Raw genomic sequence first — 21,095 nt, forward strand, 5'->3', positions numbered from 1 at the left:
AGTTAGAGAGACTCTTCTTAGCTGGCATGGTTCATTTGTGGGCAAAAAACGCAAGAAGGTGTGGAGAGCTGCTCCTCTTCATATATTTTGGACGATGTGGAAGACGAGAAATAGATTGACATTCAAGAATGATGAGTTGTCAATCCAAAGATTGAAATATGTCTATCAAGCTTGAAACGATTTCTTAAGATAGACTCTATATAATTGTTTGGTAAACCAACTTAATAACTTAAAATGACTTAATAACTTAATTTAAGTTATTTAGTAAGATAACTTAATAAAAGTAATGAATAGAAATAATTACCTTATTCTTAAATTTACATCTTCATTTTACTTTTTTACTCTCATTTATGATCTCCTTTACCATTCAATAATCTCTATTGTTACTCAATCTGCCTTTAATTATAACTTATAAAAATAAATTTATCAATTTAATGATTTAAAATAAGTTTTAAATTAATTTTATCGAAACAACTTTAATACTTAAAATAAAAATTAAGAAATAAGTTTTAAATTTACAACTTAAATATAATTTAACTTAAAATCAACTTATATCATTAAATAATAAATAATAAATAATAAATTTTACCAAACACCTCCTATATCTTATCTTATCTTATCATATCCTGTGAACAAAACCTTAAACCTTAAATAATTAGCAATCCTATCTTAAAACTAGATGTTCCTTGGACCACCTCTTGTTTCAAAGATTACCACTTCGTCAAATAGTTCGGTGGATGCATTCCCTTCTAGCTGCAATCTTAATTAGACGAGGGCTATACCTAGATGAGGAAAGTTAGACTAAAAAGAGAGGATGACTGTCCCATATTGTATTTAATATTTTCAAAACAATTCTCAAAAACTTGTTTTAAGAACTATTTTCATGATTGACAAAACAATACAACGTAAGTACTATGCAAGATGCATTGTTTAACTAAAGGACATGACCCAAGGAAATGTGTGAGATACACATTTCAAACACAGAATTATGGAAGCACATTTACATGATAAAACTGGATGAAATTCATACATCAAGATTGTAATGAAGCATTTTACCATTCCCTCGACGACGGGCAAAAGCCGATTATGCATCACAAAAATAAAGCTATGTGTTGATATCCACCAGGATTTATTAATTTCTAGTTGATAATATATCGACTTCATTTTTTTTGGGATTGGAATAAGTTTCATGGTTAGAAGACGGAGAGGAGGAAGAGCAAAAGAAAATAAGGGCAGGTTGTGTAGAATGTTTTTCCTGACATCTCAGTTGCCGTCGTTGTTGCCACCATACTGTGTAGAGTTCCCATTCCAGAAGGCGTTTCTGTCACTGAACCGATCATCGTCTTCATCATGCTTCAATGTGTGAATGTTGCTCCCATACCTGGAGGCTGTTGGTTGCTTGCTCCTTTCATCACTTCTGCTGGTGGTAGAACTGCTTTGATCTGGGGAGGGGCGAGTAAAGGGTCTCTCTGTTCCTCTGGCTCTGAGGTTGTTCTGAAGTGCAGGGTTTGGTCCTGTAAAAGTCAAAAACAGAATAGGTGAGAATGGAAAACTAAATATCAACAGCATTCTTTCCACCGCCCCCCTCTCTCCTTGTTTAAAGAAGTCGAAGACAGTAACTGCAAAATCACTAATTCATGTTGCTTAGGCATTAATAATATGGATAAACCAAGAGACTCAAATACCAGAAGCCACAAAAGTAGTACCAATTAGAGAACAAATCCCAACCACATTTAAAAAAAAAACAGAAATTAATTATAGAATAAGCATTGCAAACAGGAATGTGGGAGTTTTTTTTTGCACTTTTTCCCTTGCTTCCTCTCTTTTTGGCAGGAAAGGAAATAACATTGGAATAGCCAAAGGGAGTATCACCCATGTACAAGTGAACCATCCAAGCTACATCCAAAAGAACAGAAACAACCCAAATCTCAGCTGAACAAGGCCCAATTAAGGGAAGGCATTGAACTACTCACATGTGGCCAGTAAGAGAACCACATTCATTATCATTTGCTTCAACTTTTTGAATAGAAAGCTCCTCTCCTTGAAAGCTTCTCCTAATTATTTGCCTCTAAATTACAACCCATCACATACAAGGCACCATCACTCATGCATGCTTCCTATCACACACCATAAACACTGACTTTGTTACCACCCACCCCACCCCAAAAAAAGCACGCTATTGACTGTAGCATGAAGGCAACAGATTCAACTGACTACTTAACATGCAGAGCATTGCTGCCTCCTGATCTTCCTACACATGCAGCATTAATTAGGAATTATTTTTCCTCTACACAATTGAATGCTTAGCATGTGCCAGTGCAAAGACACTCTGTGGCTTTCAATCTTCTTTGAAGGACACCTATATCCAACCTCTACACTAGGGCATAAAGGCCAATAATAATATTTAGCAACTGCTCCTCGTCTGGACAACTACCACCTGATTTCATCTCCCCCTCACCTGATACCTTCCAAGAGCTGCCCAGTATCCCCCCTCCTAAGCATGGAAAAATGGGTGCAGTACAAGTACACAAGATGTGTACAAAGAGTGCCAAGGCAAAGATAAAGGTCACCTTAAGTCCTTGTATCGTTCACAAATCAAGAATGGATCAGAAATTACAATCTAAGATCAGAGAAGACCAAGAGTATAAAGAATGGACAAAGAAATTTCATAAAACCAATTTGCAGTTCTCCCCTCCCTCGAAACATCTTCCATCACACTCTTTCAAATGGACCACATCAAGCAAAGAGTCTTCCACCAAAACTTCATTGTTTCTTCCCTGCAATTTTTTTTCCTACAGCTGATAAAAAAGCAGATAATTGTATACTAGTTCAAAAAGTCAAATTTAGCCAGATTTCACAAAGGAATAAAATCTCCTACATGGGAAACCATCTGTCTAGCTTCCCATATTGCTAACGCATCTATCACATGCAAGAATTTTCTCCCAAACTGGCAAAATGAACAGAAATCAAATGCCGATGGAATCCAAACCTCCTTTGAAGGGAAGGTGTTATGCTCCTAGATGAATCTGTCAATTAGTCCCTATTCTACTCCTGAGACTTTGCCACCTGAACCTCATTATCACAAAATCTATAGACCAGGAAGCTGAAATCTCGAAGTTACATTTCCAACCACAAACATCCTTCCAAAAGTGCATTCAATCCCCCCTCCCTACTAAACAACAAGGAGATCTCAAAAAATCCTCCCATTCTCCCAATATCATCTAAACTCCAACTCCATATGAATCCCACACACCTCAAAAAACCATCCCCCAATTTTATTGTTGTACTTTTTTTTTTTATAAACTTGTCCCTTATGACTCTTCTCAATGGACACTCCTTATCTGTAGCAGACTTCTAACACCACCCACCCATCAAACCTTTGTTCAAATTCAACAAATATTCTAATTCCAAGACTCTTACCATCATTAGAGAGCATATCTCATTGTAACCCATCAAATGGCATTTCCTTTTCTTTTCCATTTCTTTCAACAAAAAAATTCTATAAATCTTTAGAAGCCCATTCTCAACCAAACATTGGATTTTGAAAAGCAACATATGGTAGGGACAATCACTAAAGTGCTTTTGTTTGAAGTTGATCCCCCTCTATCTAAAGATATTTCTCTTCCATTCTGATAGCCTCCTTGATTTCTACTACTGCATTCCAAACATTCTTCCCCTCAAATGAAACCCCAGTAGGAAAACAAGGTGGATAGGCAGACAGAAACTGGTCCTAAACCCTAACAACAAACTCTTCTAGCAACATTCTCCACTTCCTCAAACCGGAATCAAGCTCTTCTCTGGATTTACTTTCAAACTGAAATGACTTCAAGTAAAGAAGAATAACACAGGGATGTCTGGACTGATTTAAGATCCATCCTGACAAAGATGTCTCAAATGAGATGTCATCAATACCATTCTGCAACCTACCCCCCACCAAAAAAAGATTTGAAAAAAAGAAAAAAGAGAAGTTTCCAATTCATTTGAAGAACTAAAGATTTAGTATAGCAGGTAATACACAACTGAAGGTTTAAGATAGCAGGAAATTAAGAAAACAGGGGATTGACTAGTGCTAGGCAAAATTCCTTGTATGCAAAATATGGTAGTTTTTAGAGCAAGAAAAAGTAGCTACAGTACTTAAACTTAGGTGGTGTTTGTTTTTTTACTTAATTCTAAATAGAACCTTAATGCTTAATAGTGTTAAATATTAGGTTGTTTGTTTTTGTAGTATTTTATTTCTATTAAGTATTAAAAAGTAAAGAAAAATCAATATGTTATTTTTTCTATTTAGAAAAAGCTACATATTTTGGTTCTTTCTATTTAGTAAAAAGTTTATAATAAGTTATGAAAAAGTAGAAAAACAAACAATCTAAATTCTGAAAACAAATTGTTTTCGGTAAAAAGCCAAAAAAACAAACACCACCTTAGTTTATATTGAATGTGTTATTGGCAGAATCAGAAAAATCATTAGGAGAAATTATGGGACTAATCTTAAGCTGCAATCGAAAGTAATCAACTTGTAAGTTTTAAATCCAGCACAAATTAACTAATGGTATGATGGGATATTGAAACTCACGATATTCCCACATGCCGTTTTGGGATTCCTGTTCAGAATTTGATGAATTGGCAGTACTACCAAGATAGGAGAGAGGATTCAAGTAAGATAGGAAACTTCTCAAGAGTGCAAAATATCCTCCATTGCTGTCATTTGCTGAACCAGAATCATTGGTAGAATTTGTTAGATCTCTGGATGAAGACACTCCTCTATGGTGAGCCACAGCTCGTTGATGTGGAACCACCATCAGTGCTTGTCTATTGAGCAATTCCAAGTCTGATAATGATTTGCTCAGATCTGCACCAATTTTGAAAGCAAGACAAAGCCATGAATCACAAAAAATCAAAATAGTATTCTTTTCATCAACATGTGAATTGAATGAGTTCATACTATAGAGAGAAAACATTGTGTCTATCCAACCTAAATGTAGGAGATTTTGCTGTCGTTATTTCTCAAGTATCTAATAAGGAGCTGGAATTTAAATAGTTGGCTGTGCAAAATTATAGATATTTCTAGTGAGGTGGGATGCTCCTTCTCTTACGTTCCTTACTCAGCTAATCAAGTCGCAGACAAGTTAACCAAGCAAGAGCAAAAGAACCTAATTTCTTGTGTTGGAGGCTTTTTTCCTCCCTAAACATATAGAAGATTTATAGTGTCGGTACACTAATTTTTTTTATTTGGAGTTTATAGAGATCGTTTAAGTTTTATATGGAATATAGTATACATTTCTACTTTGTGATCAACAATTGCACATTTTGGAAGGATTGGTTGTTGAACTACCAATTTTCCTAAAAGCTTACACTTATAGGATTTGGGCTTAATATGCATATTATGCTCCTTAACACCCTCCCTCACATGCAGCCCCATACTCGTACGTGGAGAGACAGACAAAATTTGGATTCATATTCAACCAACAGAGACAGGCAAAATTTGGATTCATATCCAACAAACAACAAACAAGGGAAATGCAAATTGGAGACCTAAAACCTCTTGCCAAACCAAGTTCTAATACTATGTTGAATTACCAATTTTACTAAAAGCTTAAACTTATAGGATTTAGGCTCAATATACATATCATGCTCCTTAACATTGGTCACCCTTCTCTGTATTTTACCCTTCATTGCAAAGAGTATGCTTGTTTTTGATAAAAAAAATAAAAAAATAAAAAAAATTTGGTATGGGCCATCTACTAAAGAAGGCTACTTTCATCTCTTGAAAATCTACTTTTAGAGGCATAATCTATTGTGACACAAAAAAAATATTTTTCCAATCAAATAGGATTACTTACATTAAAACTAATATATGTTTCCATCATGTCCACATATGTGTAACCTATAGCATAATGGTGTACTATGAACCACAAATATTGATTGTCTGAAGTAACATTATCCATAAAAACCTTCATGAATGCAAAAGAATTTAGTAAAAGAAAGCAGTGAATTGGAATAACAAGGATATCTTTGCCTATAAAAGAATGGGTAATGCTGGTCAATGTTAAATCAGTCAAGCTAATTTACCCATCAAAACAAGTAGGCAAGCTAAGTATGCTATATTCATACAATAAAACCCTAATAAAATAATATTTCTTAGGGCCAAAAGAAATTATTATCTTAGTGGGGTAATTGATTTATCAATAAGTAAATAATCTATTAATTTATCAATAAATGAATATTTATCAATTTACAAAGAGCATCATGTTTCTATTACTGTACTTGTACATTAAAAAAAAATACCAAATGTAGTGTATGCATTACAAAAAATTAAGGTTGAGGTTGAGTTCAGTTTAGGTACAAAGAAAAGGTAGACATGCATATTTTGAGAAAGAGTTGAATTGAGAAAATAGAAGTCCTAAAAAGTTCTATTGTATCATGAATTTTTGTTTGCTATTTTGTTATGTACGTCATCAACTATTAATTTATATTTCCTTAGCCCCTTAAGGATTTCTAAAATATTTATTATCTTATACATTTAACAAGGTTATTAATTTAGTAAATTGACCCGAATCAGGACCAAAAGATTTTATTATTTAAATGAGGTTATTAATTTATTGAAGTTTTACTATACCTTGACCCTTGAATACCTTCCGAGGATAAGGAACAGCTAGGTCATAAGAGCCGATACCACTTGCTTGGTTTTGATCCACAAAGTCTTTAACCATACTCAAGGTGCTTGTCACAGGAAATTTCTCTTGTAGACTATTACCATTAGGCAATCGGATGTTCAAATGAACATCAGTTGATTTATTTGTAGAAATATCCAATGTACCAGCCTTCTGATCTTCTACATTTTCAGTCTTTGTATCTACTACAGCTTGATTCACTTCAGTAGGAATAGACTGTGAAGATCCTTCGGAAACTTCTAGATGAGGATTGGTGAAATTGCTGTTTTCTTCTGGGACAGGACATCCATCTTTAACGGTGGGAGATATAGGACAACCTTCAGAATTGTTGAGATCTGCTGTTATAGGAAGCAATTCTTTTGCTGTTGCATTCAAAGAGGTTGGCTGTTCATTCTCACCACTGTCCAACTCATTGGCATGAAGAACCTTTGAGGATGTGGCATCACCCACTTCAATATTCTCCTGACCATGAAAAATACACATGATAGGCTAATATCCTTTTTTGGCTAAATATATGTTGTAATAGGCCAACCATACCATAAAAAAACTGTGAATAAAATATTCAAGGACTGAATGCTGCAGTTAAAGTTACCTTAACTGGGTGTTCACAACTTTTATTTTCCTCTATTATCTCAGAAGCAACTAAGGGTCTAGCCTCTGAGGATTCAACATCTTTATTTGTTGAAGATGAAGGAACATCCATGCTTGAAGAACTTCCTGGCTGAAGTGAGGCAATATTAGGAGCCCCAGAAGCCAATGGATCAGATTTCTTCGATGCAAGGGCCGCAGTTAAGACAGTTGCTGTTGTTTCCTGCAACACATTATAAATAAATGCAACAATTGAAAGAGTTAAGTTCAGGATATGCTCCAGTGCCAATATCATGAAGCAGGTACTGGAGTTCCAGAGCATTAAATTGATGGAAACTACAGAGTGCTTCAGAAGATGTATATTTTTATGCAAGTACCAAAACAGTAAATTTACACTCAATAATCTATTTTGAGATTGCACAAAACCTTATGAAAAGCACACTTATCAATTACATCAATATAGAGCAACAAAACCTTACATCCAAACTATTTTGAGATTGCTGCATGAATCCTTGTCTACCATTCAGTCTTATGTAGGGCAATGTCCTCCATTATGACACACCAGCATGTAATTTACCACTACCGAAGACAAGCTTGCTTTGATCTTTTCTATCCTCCTCACGTCCTTTGAGCATCTTCAACTTAAGTAACTTCTCCTCACTGGTACATTCATTAGTCTCCATTGCACCCGTCCATATAATCCAACACAATTCTTCCTCATCTCATCCTCAAAACCCTGTGCCCCCTCCAAGAGGAATGATTACCACTCATCCATCTTAATGCCATTATTTCACCTAGGTTCATTTGTTAACATGTGTTCTAAGTTTTAACTACATAGCATTTACAGCCTCAGAATTTTAGCTTGTAAGTTCATGGGAATTCAACAATCGCACAAACTCTAGATGCATTTCTTCAATTTAACCTTAATTTTACATGCAATCTCCCTTCTATGATGGATATCACTTTCTATGAGTTTGATGCTAAGAGGAGAAAAAAACCAGATTCATAACTGGAATTAAGATTAACTCCTGCCATTGGTTATATGTATGTATATAAATAGTTCTGCTCAATTTTCCTCCTTTAAACAATGTTGTTCAGTTGAAACACAATAAAACTTATCAGAATGCAGGGAAACACATTGAAACTCCAGAATTTTGGTACTCCAAATATGGTTTAGATGAAATTTGGAGCTTCTCAACCGAAACAACATTTAAAGAAAAAAAATAAAACCATTGTTCTTTGACATACATACGCAGTATATCTATTATGCATATGTCTTATTAGCTTATAACCAGAATGATAATTACAATTAATCAAAAAAGGTCGGAACAAATATCAGCTCCTGAAGCATCTGAGCAAAGATAGAAGCACAAGGATTGAAGAAAGGAGTAGTTCCCATGATAAAGGAATGTTGGTATTATGTCAATGCATAGTGAGTGACACCTGTTCTACTATACCTGAATATGAAGACTCAGCCATGTCTTTTCAAGATTTGATGCCAGAATTTCAGCAGCAACAAAGCCTTCTGGAGATTCAAGTAGAAAGAAAAATAACTAACAATTTAGAATATGTTTCAGGTTGCCATTTATGCTTTCCATAAAATAAATATATATATATATATATATATATATATATATATATTTCCTATGCATGCAAATGTTGTACCATTCTGCCAAAGTTGCACACCATTGTACCCAATAACTGTTATACAAGGGGCAGGTTTCTGCGGGTCTGTACAGGTTGATGTAAGGACATTCTTGATTTCATCATATATTAGAGAGAATTAGCTATCTACTGAACAAGAAAAACATTACAATTGCAACACAAGTGTCACAAAGTGAGTAAGTACGAGTTGAAATTCTAAATGAACAAAACTCCATAATAAACCCAAGTTGAAGTCTATTAAGGAAGAGCAATAAGAACAATAATGTCAGAATTTTATGGTCAAATTATGGGCATGAGAGGGAGAAGAAAACTAGCATCAAGGAGAAATTTTACCAAGAGCCACAAGGCTAAATATCTGTTACACTATTTGTTCAAACAAACAATTATAGTAAAACAAGAAGGCCCATTGTCTTTAGATGATCAGAGGCAAGAAAGACAGCATTGATAGAGTTCAGCAACTGGGCTATTTTGGAAGAAACATCTTGGAGGTAGATTTTGAGGGAACTGTGGTTCAAAGAATGGGGCAAAAATAGAAGTTATTCCACAGGATGGCATTTGCTCACCAAAGGTGTAATCTCTTTAGGAGGCTGAGGGCAACCAGGGCTTGGCTAAGGAAGTCCTATAGGGGTAGTGAACTACTTCCAACTTTTATTGACAGGTCCACTGATTCAAGACCTAGCACTAGTGGATTGCATTTTTAAGACTTTGTAGAGACAACTCTCTAAATTTGGAGCCTTTTTGTGAGAAGGAAGTTCATGCTCCACTATTAAGGGGGTGTAAAGCCCCCTAGGCCATGGTTTCTCAATGGCATTTTGGCAGGTTACGATTTTTTTAAGGGTAGCATGCTAGAGTTATTTAGGGGTCATAGAGGAGTGGTGGATGTTTGAGAGGAGTTTGAATGCTACTTTATTTGGGGTTGCTCCAAAGGAAGGAATGGGGAGCTGAAACACAGCAACAACTATAGTGGAGGGTTTGTAGAAGCTTCTTGGTAAAAGTGATTAGGAAAGTAGTGTCAGAATCTTATAATGCATATATAGGGCAAGCAAATTTCAATTGCAGCTCTGATTGCCATCGAAGCCATTGATGCAAGGATGAGGACTTCTAGTGGGAGTATATTTTGTAAATTAGAGACTATGTTAACTAGGGCCTTCATTTGGAGGTGTCAAGTAAAATGGGCTTTGGCAAAAGTGGATTGAATAGACTCAATATTTTATCTTAACAGTGAGGTACTTTGTCACAGTGAACAACATCCCTATAGGTTTTTTCCTAAGCTCAACGGCCCTAAAGCAAGAGGGACCCCTCTCTCTTTATTTGTTTGTCTTGGTGATAGAGACTAGGGTTGCAACTTGGGTGGGTTGGTTGGTTTGATGGCTAACTCAAGACATACCTGAATTAAGAAACAATCAACCCAAGTTCAAACCAACCCGACCTCTAACCCGAACTCAAATCTAATGCAACCTTTTTTATTTAAAACTTTGGTTGAATTCGAGTTAGTCAAGTTAAACTTGGGTTGGTAAGGTTAAACTCAAATTGATTGGGTTAAACTCGAGTTGATCGGATTGATTGGATTGCATGATTCAAAATCCATCCATAATGTTTTTTAAAAAACCTTTTTCTATATATTTATACCAAAATTTAAATAATAAGACATATTTCAAGATAACAATAAAAAAGTAAAAACGAACTTATATATCCTTCTAAAAAAATAAGAAAACATATGATATACTTATAATTTGATATTCTTTCTTTAAAATATAAAAAGAAAATGAATATTATTATACAATAATAAACATTATAAATATTATAAAAACATCAAATCGAGTTTGGGTTATGCTCAGGTTTTTCAAACCTTGGCTTGAGCTTAACCCAAATTAAGTACAGGTCGAGAAAACTTAACCTAAACTCAAATGTTGAAAATATTTGCCCAAACCCGTCCAAACATAAAGTTGGGTTTGGGTTAGGTCAGGCCAACTTGTCCAAGTTCCACCCCTAATAGGGACTCTTAATTTTCTTTTAGGGAAGGCAAGGAAGGTAGTTCTATTTCAATTTTCAAGGTAGGAAGGAAAGAGAGTGAGTGGATGTTTCCTACATCCTTTTTGCTAATGATACCCTCCTCTTCTATGAGCCATGCTCAAAACTGTTGACATATTTGAGTTGGATCCCATCATGTGGAAGTTGACTAGGAGAAAGTGAATTAATTTTTGTGGCAAGATCCCTAATATAGAGGACCTAGCTTCCTTGGTGGGTAATGGGGTAGGGAACTTGTCTGCCAAGTACTTGGTCTACCTCAAGGAGCCTCGTTAAGTCTTTGATGGTTTGGAATGTAGTAGAGGAGAAATTTCATAAAAAGTTGTCAAGGTGGAGGCAACATACCTATCAAAGGGTAGGAAACTCACTCTACATAAAAGTATTCTTTCTAGTCTAGCTATTTACTTCATGTCCTTGTTCATTATCCCTTTAACGATGGCCTTGAGATTGGAAAAAATCCAATTAGACTACCCATAGGGGAGCGAAGTCCTTGAGAAGGAACTCCACCTTGTGAAGTGGTCATCCATTTGTAAGGATAAAAAGAAATGGAATCTAGGTTTTGAAGCCCCATCTACTCCCCAAAAAGCCTAGCTAGAAAAATAGTATTGGGGTTGCTTTGAAAATGGACATCTTTTGTAGGCGAGTATTAAAGGGATAAAAAGAAATAGAATCTAGGTTTTGAAGCCTCATTTACTCTCAAAAAAGCCTAGCTTGAAAAATAGTATTGGAGATTTGCTTTGAAAAGGGACATATTTTGTAGGCAAGTCATTAAAGGAAGGTATAAGAAAGAGTTGGGAGGTTGGCTTTCCTGAATCCTACAAAGGAAGGGAGGACTATGGTGTTGGTTTATGGAAACAAATAAGAAGACAATAAAGGGTGTTCCATGTTAAAATCAACTTCAAGGTGAGCAATAGAGGAAAGTGATGTTTTGCCTAGATATTTGAGGTGACAACTCTATTTTGGGAGATGTTTTCCCTTTTTTGTGTTTTGTTTAGGAGGCTACAAGTGGGTCAGGGCTTTAAAACCCATACTTCTTAAGGCATTCCATGATTGAGAGTTGAACGGTGACGATGATTTGCTTAAAAGCCTTCCTGAGAAGAAAAGTCTCAAAGAAGATGACAATAGGTTAGTTTGTGAAGGTAATAAGGGCAGGAATTTCTCTATTAGATCCTTTTATCATGCTTCGGTGTTGGGTGATGGAGAGGCTTTCACCTTGGAGGAGGTTTGGAGCTCTTTAACCCCGTTCCAAGGTGGACCTCTTTTTTGTCTTTTTTTTTTTTTTCTTTTTTTTTTTTTTTGCATGGGATCCCATTGAGGCAAGGTTGCAAACCTTAGATTAGTTTAAAAGAATAAGGTAAGCTATTACAAATTGTTGCTACAAGTGGAAGAAAAAAGAAGCGACTAATCATATCCTCATCCACTATGGGAAAGCAAGAAGATTATGGTATTTTATTTGGTTTTTCTTTTCAGTATCTCTTAGATTCTCCCCAATTCAATGAGAGAGTCTCTTCATGGCTAGAATAGGAGTTCCGTAAGGAAGAGGAGGAAGAAAGATTAGAAAGCAGCCCCTTTGCGATTGTTAATGCAATTATATATTTTTTTAGTGGTGTTGAGTGCTCAAATTAATTGCTCAAGAACTCCCTTATTAGCCACTTCTCCTAATGGTCTCAACAACCTTTTATTGATGGTCCTTCATCTTTGTTAGACTTCATTAATTGTCTAGAGCTTAGATGGCAATTTATTGTTGAGGATGTTTGTTTTTTATTCTTTCCACCGTTTTGGCACCCTTTATGCCCCCACCTGTTCTTAGGGCGTGTCCCTTTTTATTAGGCACTTTTACCTCTAGAAGACTCTTTGCCAATAAAAAAAAATTAAGCCATGCCACTTTTTGTTCTCCATTCCTATATGTCGTTATGATATGTCTAAAATCATCCCCTGAATATGACTTTATTTTCATAACTGCACTAAAGTAACCACTCCCATGTGCCCAAGACTTGTTTGTAACTTTTATGTGGTAACTAGCCCAAACCCTCTCCCTATGTGCACAAGTTCTTGTTATGGACAAAGCAGACATGTCTATCCACTTAGCAAATATAGAAGAGATGCTACTACAAGTTGAAGTTCAACCATTCATCACATGATCAAAATGCCTCATGGACATTTAAGGTCTATTTGGTAACTATTTTCAAAAACAATTATGAAGAATAGTTTTTGAAAACAATTTTTGAAAATTATTCTTTGATTTTTGTAGAATAAAAGTCTATTTGAAAACTTAAAATATTTTTAACCTGTTTTTTAATATTTTTAAATATGTTTTAAAAATAATTTTTATATCTAGTGTTTTTTTTATAACCATTTTACACGTTTGTAAAATTATTTCTTAAAACAACCCTAAAAATACAAGTGAAAATAATAGAAAACAACTAAAAGATATTATTTGAAAACACCCTATTTTCTGTTTTTAAGAACATAAATTAGAAAACAATTTTTGGTTGTCAAACATTTTTCCATATTTTTTATTATGGAGAACAGAAAACTATTCTAAAAAAAAAAGTTCTCAAATTCCAATTTGGGCAAAGGATGGAGGTATTTCAAGGGAAAGGAGAATGCGATAATTAGGCATTCAACACAATGCTATTGGATTCCATAGGAAACCAGGAAGGAGAGCTTAATAACTAGGAATTCCAATTTTTTTTAAGAGAAGAAAACTGGAATAACACTATTGAAATCACTGTTCTAGCTTACCATGCACAGTTGGATAAGCTGAATCTGAAATTTTTTTTAGGGACTTATTTTACCAAGAAAACTTGAAATTGAATTTTTTTGAAGATGGAAAACTGAAACAAAGACATTATCAATAGCAAATTAAACATACATAAGAGCAAATGGTTACTCATTCCAACAGGAAAATAAAGTCATATGTCACAAGATGCTTCAAGTGAGCCTTCCCATGGGTTTATATAGAGCCTAGGAAGCTTTTGGATACTCCTACACTTAGCCATTGGTGGGAAGAGTGTGGAAGGTTCTAGAGATGTCTAGAGATGTCCACACATCTCTACACTATGGTGGAAAGCATGAGAGGAGTCCAAGGCTCTCTAGAGAATTCTAGAGATCTCTTGTATATACATAGGCTTGTATATAGAATTGTGTAGGGTGTTCTAGAATATTCATGATTTGTAAGGAACCCCTTAAGGTCCCAAAGAGTTCCATTGGTGGAGGGCCTCATTTGGCTAAGACACCAAGTAAGTGAATTCCAAAGCACTTGTAAAGCTTCCTTTGAGTAATAAAAGCTTTCATTCTTTAAAAGTTGCCTATTATACCTTCTAAAGCTTCCAAGTCGTGTGTATCTTAGCCTGGCAAGTTAAGTATCGGGAGTAAGGATGTGATGTAGGACAACCCTAGGATGGTTGCCTACACTCAAGGGTAGGTGGGTTACGGTTTTATTTTTAGGGTGTAAGGAGAGGAACAAGGAATAAATTTTATGGTAGAAAAAATTATAAGATAAGAAATAGAGAGAAAGAAGAAACAATGAAGAAAATATGGAAAACCTTAGAGTCTCACTAAGGCCTTCTAGGAGTCTCACCTAGAAGAAAATCAATGGAGTCTCACCATTGAGGGTTGCAACCTTGCACTGAAAGAAAATATAATATTATTCATATCAATTCATCCCTTTGATTTACATTGATTAACCTATTTATAGGCTTCTCTAAGAAATTCAAAGTCTACTAGGACTCTAATAACCTATTATGATTCTAATTCTAATTATAACATCCAAAGTCTACTAGGACTCTAATAACCAATCATGACTCAAATTCTAATTATATTATAACTCAACTAGCTAATCCTAATTAGACTCCAACAAATACCAATCCCAATTCAATTCTAATTAATATTAATCCTACTTAAAGTTACTTAGGTCTTCCCTTTCTTCCTTGAATAAACTTTAAAAGGCTTTCCCCCATCAGGCTGACTTAGCAAGATCAAGGGTCTTGGCTTGTCTAGGTGTCGCATGAGCTTAGGAAAAGACTAAGTCCAAGACACATAGCTCATAATTCTTTGCAGCTACGCTTTGGGAATCCAACCACAAAAACAAAATTAGGTTTCCAGCACATGCATTTTATTGGTTGCAATAAAAGAATCAAAATTATATTTGAGCTCCAAAACTCTAAGGTAGAAAATATAGGGAAAAGCCCATTTCTAATCGCTCTAGAAACTCACAATGGTAGGAGTGTAAAAGAGATAACCAAATACGGTTTGAAGCAAGGCTGTGGAAAAGAAAAACAAAGATTGGGCCTACAATACTTGAAGGAAAGATATGGAAAAGAAAAACCAAAACTAGAGGCAAGACACCATCCATGCTAATTCCTAAAAGGTGATGCCCACAGTACATAAATTAGATTATCATAAATATATGTATTCTCCATACAAATTGTGCATAAGAAAAAAGAAAATGCTCGCAGTGTTAACCAATCACCTTGACAATAAGTACAACATAGCAATTCAGAAAATTAACGATGCACAAAACCCCACACCCTAAATAAAAGTCAAACAAAATTTACTGCACACTACCATAACTAGTATCTTTAGACCTTGGCATGTTAAATATATGATATTTGTAGAGCTGAATGCCAAATTGCCATAGAGGATACCCCATGATTGATATCCCGTGAAAAATTGTGATAATTGGAAAGTGTCATTTTCATATGTCAAGAAACATTATTTAAGCAGAGGATACATATTGCAGAAAAATGTGATGCCTCAGTACTTCCCTCCAAGATGTGTAATAGAATACAGTACTTTGATAGCTTTTCTGCCACCTGGAGGCAAGATATGACAATAAACATCATGGTCATTCTGGTCATGACTAACAGAAAAAACAAAAGAGAAGAAAAAGAAGATAAGGAAATAACTGTAAAATAGAAAAACCTACATTCAGATCTGCCCATGTTGAATTTTCTAAACGAATTGATTCTGCATCTTCACCTGAAAATGCAGATTGAAAAAAAAAAACAAAGAAGAAAAGGCCAATGATTTAAGGAGGAAAAAACTGATGTGATTCACTAAAAATTAGTACTTGATCAAAGTTAGTCATAGAATAAGCATCTTGTTGCATGATTCAAAAGTCGTAGTATCAGTCATTGACCAAAAAGGTACCAAAGCACATCGGTGTCAATAACTCGGATTGATATCAAACAATACACAAATAAGTTAATTTAGTAGCTCAAAAAATTAAAAAAAATAATAATAATGATTAATCAATATGATAAAACAATTATATTTTTATTAATTAATTAGTAAAACATATTAATTGATATTGAAATTTATCATTTTTAATTATTTTTCTCAAATTTATAAGTATAATACACTCAATTATAAATCAATTAATCTATCAACCGTTATACTTATAACCATATAAATATTCATGTTCCTACCTTTATGCCCATAGCCATACAAATATCCTCATTTACCTTCAATATATATTTTTGAAATCCCATCTTCGGCCCATACATCTAATCAATAATGCATAATACCAGATAATACTATAATATAATACCATATATTATTGGTATGTAAAAAAATACCCAATACCCATTCTTTTCCCAAATCTGAATCTTCTTCTCCAACTAAGGGTGAATCTTTGTTCTCAAGCTTTCAAGGTCCATGAAGTATAGTCAAAGATGTCTATGCAAGAAAAATGAAGGCACCGCTAAGATGTCGTCGCTAGCAAAAAATCCACATAATTGTTGAAGATGTAGCCAGTAGCAAAAAGAATTTGAAGACAATAATTGAAGGAAGAGAGAACATTAGTGTCGGATCGTTGCTTCTTAACTTTCAATTGCCACAATAGCATTAGCAGGCAAAGAAGAAGGGCAATTTTGTGGATGAAGAAGAAGATGAGGGATTTGTGACATAACTTGGGGTATTAGGGTTGAATCCGAAGCTTGGTCAAGTCAAACAAGTTTTTATTCAAAAAAACAGTGAGTTAGACGATTCAAAATGAGTTAGCACCAAATCAATGTTCAATGCTATAAATCATAATTTGGGTATCGGAATCATCTTGGACCTAGCTGAGGCAAATATGATAAGGCCAAGGCGTACCAGACTCGCCCAATACTTCAAACCCTATCTTGATGAAAAAAACCTTTTGGCAGAAAGGGCTCCACAACTGCTATCTCCTGAGAATCCATGGGTGGGACCATAGGAGAGAACCTTGGAGATACATCAAAGGATGTAAGGGTTTCAAAATTTGTCTAAGGGCATGATTCCATCCTTCATTTAATTGCTAATGTTGGCAAATCAAGAGGTTGATCACTTGACTAAGAGGAAGCCTCATCCTTTGTTGAGTGTGTTGGGGATATTTCCCTCTAAATGTTCTAACCAGGTTTCTGGTTTGTGGCTTCACAATGATGTATTTGTTTTGGCTGGGGTCTAGGACTTGGATGTTTTTGTTCTTTCATTTACTTAAAAGGATTGTCCATCCTTTGCTGGATTATTCCTTTTCTTTTTTAAAATTCCTCAGTTTCTTATTCCATAAAAATGAATAAGTAAATGGTTAATAGATGCCAAATTTGATTTACAAAAGGTACCCTAACTAAAGATAAGGACTCCCTCACCATTAACTACTAAACTTTGGAAGTCTTGTTGAAAAAAGATAAAGAGACAAAAGAAAGGAAAAGGAATAAAAGGGAAAAATAAAAAAAAAATTAACCTAAGAAAAAAATACGGGAATGCCTATATGTTATTCATCAGAAAGGAGCCATTAGCATCAAATATAAAGGAAAGAAAAGGAGTACATAAAATGGAAATTCTTGAGCAACTCTTCAACGAGAAAGACATTGACATAACCACAAATTACTAATTATAACATTTATAATCCAGAAATGGAAACCAAAAAGGAATCTCATTATTACTAATTCCAAGCATTTCACCCTTCCATATTCCCTACGTTTTTCTTACTCCATGGAAGGATTTGAATTCAAGATGCTTTTCCATTATTATGTCCATGAGGATAAAAAACTAAATAAGAGTGAATTCTTCACCAGGGTGCTTCTCTTTAAAACTTATTACAGGAAGAAAAGTATCAACGAAGCATGCATTAGATACAGGTATTGGACTTCCAACAAAAAAATAATATAAACCCAATGAAGAGCATTTACCTGAAATGTAGACTACAAAAAGTTTCCTCTGCCTTTTGGCTTCAACAATTGCTTCAGAAATAGAGCCTTTGAATGTGAGAGAAGGGAGAGACCTTTCCATCTATTTGAAATAAGGAATTGCTGCCAAAACTTAGATTAGAAGAAAAATCATTGCATTCGTATATGAAGCTCAAATTTAAGCAGTAACTGATCTAAGAAGCATATTTACATAAATAAGATCCAAATTTCAATATCAATAAGCTTGAACACTTGTTAAATGAAGACATGCAACCAAAACTCCAATGAACATAATTCTCTTTTCTTTCTTTTTCTTTTTTTTGGGTTTTTTTTTAAAAAAAAATAATCTGGATAAGGCTCCAATGAGCATACTAAATGTTTATTCTGAAACAAATCATAGATGGAAACATGGGATCAAGTCATCATACCTACTTCCAATGCAACATATGAAAGAGGACAAAGCAAATATCGATAAATTAGCCTAGTTTGCCTAAGCCTAAGGACTAGGAAAAAGAAAAACCCCAAATTAGTTCCTGGGAATTAATTCCTGAAGAGGACCTGCTGATGCAGGAACAGTTAATAATTTCAAGCTGCAGAGAAATTGAAGCTAAAAACTAATTGTTTGAAAGCAGTAGCGGAGGCAGAAAATGACTTGAGAAGAGGAGGGGGGGTGGGGCCTGCCCCTCTTGGGCATGCATTGACCCTGCTAGTGGTTTGAAGAAAGCAGCAATTATGCATCAATTCATATGATTAAGAGCCATGTCATAATGATAACATGCACATTCTAAAACTGATCAGAATCATCATCTGCCCATAGAAATTCTAGCTTATCCGGAAAGAAATAGAATCCACCTTTCAGTTAAAGTGATGAAAATGCCTATCATACACATAAATAGTTGGGCAAGCAAGGATCTAATGGAGGATAATTGCTCTACAGAGCAGCAGAACGGCCAACTTAAAAAGGAAGGAAAAGAAAGAAAGAAAAACCCTGTTGCATGTGCATGTCATGTGTTTGCTAGATACCTTTGTCCTTTAAAGGGTGAAACTTGCCCAGATCATTTCCTCTCTTGAATTTGTTGAATTTTTTAAGATATCTTCCACTGCATGTATACTGCATGGACAGATTTCTTATTTGAATTCTTTTCCTCATGGCATAGATACCAGACTTACCTATCCTCAAAAGGATCCAAGCCTTTAAAATAAGGGGCAACAATGCATCTTTTATTTCATCTCCTAGAAATAAACTTACATAACTTTGTCTTACAAAAAATAAATAAATAAATAAATAAATAAATATTCAATTAAGAAAAAACAGAAAGGTAGGAAAACATCCAAATTAAAAACAATTCCACTTCATGCAGTGTCAAAAGATCAATTAAACCCTATTGCAACTGCACTGAAAAATTAATTTTTCAAGGGAAGACTGAGAAAAGAAAATTACTTCATAGGTCGCTTAATTTGAAGGCATGTTATTCTAAGTCTGTGAAGTATATAATGCAAATAATTTACAGCCTAAATCCAACCCATTTGTCCAAACTATCTGAAAATTCCCAATTTCTTTTCAATGATTCACATTTATCTACTTTAGGAACATCCATTCAATTTTTAGTCCACCTACTAGAGAATAATAAATCGGATGGAAATTTTCAACCACAGTGCAATACTAAACCCTATCCTTTTGTTGGTAAATGTAAGAAGACAATGAATTACAATTTCGAGTATCAGAAATTAAGCGTCCCAATATGTTCATTTCTTGTCAATCGGATGTTCTCCAACTCATCCATTCAAATTCTTAGTCCACTCAGTAAGACCAGCAATCCCGCTGGAAATTTTCAACCCTAGAGTTAAATAAATCACGAGAATTATGAAGAGGAGTTTATGTCGATAATATGCAACATTAAACCCTAATGCACCCGTTTTTTACTGATGAAATTCAGGGAAAAAACACAAATTAAAATTTTGAATCTCAGACTTCTCCAAAGAAAATAAAGACCCGCACTCAATTAAGCCTAGCAAGACAAGGCTGCATAGATGATGATTTTCATTTTCCATTTTTTTTTTTTTTCTCTTTTGGTTTAATTCTCCTGACAGTCAAAAACAACACTGCAATTGAAAATTAAAAGGCTTCTTTGATTTTCCAGACCTTTTCTATGAAACCAAACAGAAGGTATCATCCGAAACCAAACAGAACGTATCATCAGAAACCAGAAAGATCACGGAGGTAAGAGATTTTACCTTTGAGAACGAAGAAATTTTGAAGTCTTGAAAAAGGCTTCTCTTCCTGCAGAAGACTCTGGATTTAGATATTTGTATTAATTCTCTACTTCGTGATGTTAAAAACCGAATCGTTAAAATTTAAAATTAAAATTAAAAATAGAAAAATAGTGGGTCCCACTTCATCAAAACACTTTCATCACTAACAGTATCTAAAGGCTATAAATTTGTTTTTCACCCTTTGATCACTTTATTATTTTAAAGATTGCGAAGCATTTTTATTCCAAATGTTTTCTTGGGAAGTGTTTTTAAGAAAATTGTTTGTAAAATGTTTCTTCAAAAAATAATATAATAACATTATAAAGTGATTTTTAAAAATTTTAAAAGTGTATTCTAAATTTTGTAATATTTTTTCAAAAACACTTTTTATGTTAAAAATGTTTCATAAAATCAATGTTAAATGGTTTCTAAAATCATTGTCAAATGGACTCTAAGAATGTTTTGATAATATTTAAATTCAAGTTATTTTTAATACAAGTTTTATTTGGAGGTGTTTTTTTTTAAATATTTATAGGTTATGTTTGATTCTAAAAAAATATTAAGGAAATAAAAAAAAATATAAAAGAATATGATTTTTTCATGTTTGGTTCTCTTATGAAAAATATTAAAGAAAATTAAATATAATTAAAATTAGTTAGAAATTTATGTATTTTAAAATTATTTAATCTTTATATTGATGAATTCAAATAAGTAAAATGAATTTGAAATAGCAAGT

General features: G+C 34.2%; 1 protein-coding gene across 3 annotated transcripts; it reads right to left on the bottom strand.

Annotated features, from left to right (window-relative positions):
• Window positions 1-944: 944 nt before the first annotated feature.
• LOC117914341 (plant UBX domain-containing protein 11) lies at window positions 945-20,430 on the bottom strand. 3 transcript variants are annotated; one of them, XM_034829640.1, is made up of 10 exons: window positions 20,342-20,430; window positions 18,110-18,229; window positions 15,883-15,935; window positions 15,688-15,769; window positions 8,925-8,990; window positions 8,717-8,784; window positions 7,264-7,482; window positions 6,617-7,133; window positions 4,574-4,849; window positions 945-1,514 (listed from the first exon to the last, which is right to left on the bottom strand). In XM_034829640.1, the coding sequence occupies exons 2-10, from the start codon at window positions 18,207-18,209 to the stop codon at window positions 1,264-1,266; spliced, it is 1,632 nt and encodes a 543-aa protein (XP_034685531.1). In that variant the 5' UTR covers window positions 18,210-18,229; window positions 20,342-20,430; the 3' UTR covers window positions 945-1,263. The 3 variants fall into 3 exon arrangements, with proteins under 3 accessions (XP_034685531.1, XP_034685533.1, XP_034685532.1); XM_034829642.1 differs by having other exon boundaries at window positions 18,110-18,209; window positions 20,342-20,418; XM_034829641.1 differs by lacking the exon at window positions 20,342-20,430 and adding an exon at window positions 19,130-19,217.
• Window positions 20,431-21,095: the final 665 nt, after the last annotated feature.

This window comes from Vitis riparia, chromosome 5, assembly GCF_004353265.1.
Source record: "Vitis riparia cultivar Riparia Gloire de Montpellier isolate 1030 chromosome 5, EGFV_Vit.rip_1.0, whole genome shotgun sequence".
NCBI lineage: Eukaryota > Viridiplantae > Streptophyta > Magnoliopsida > Vitales > Vitaceae > Vitis > Vitis riparia.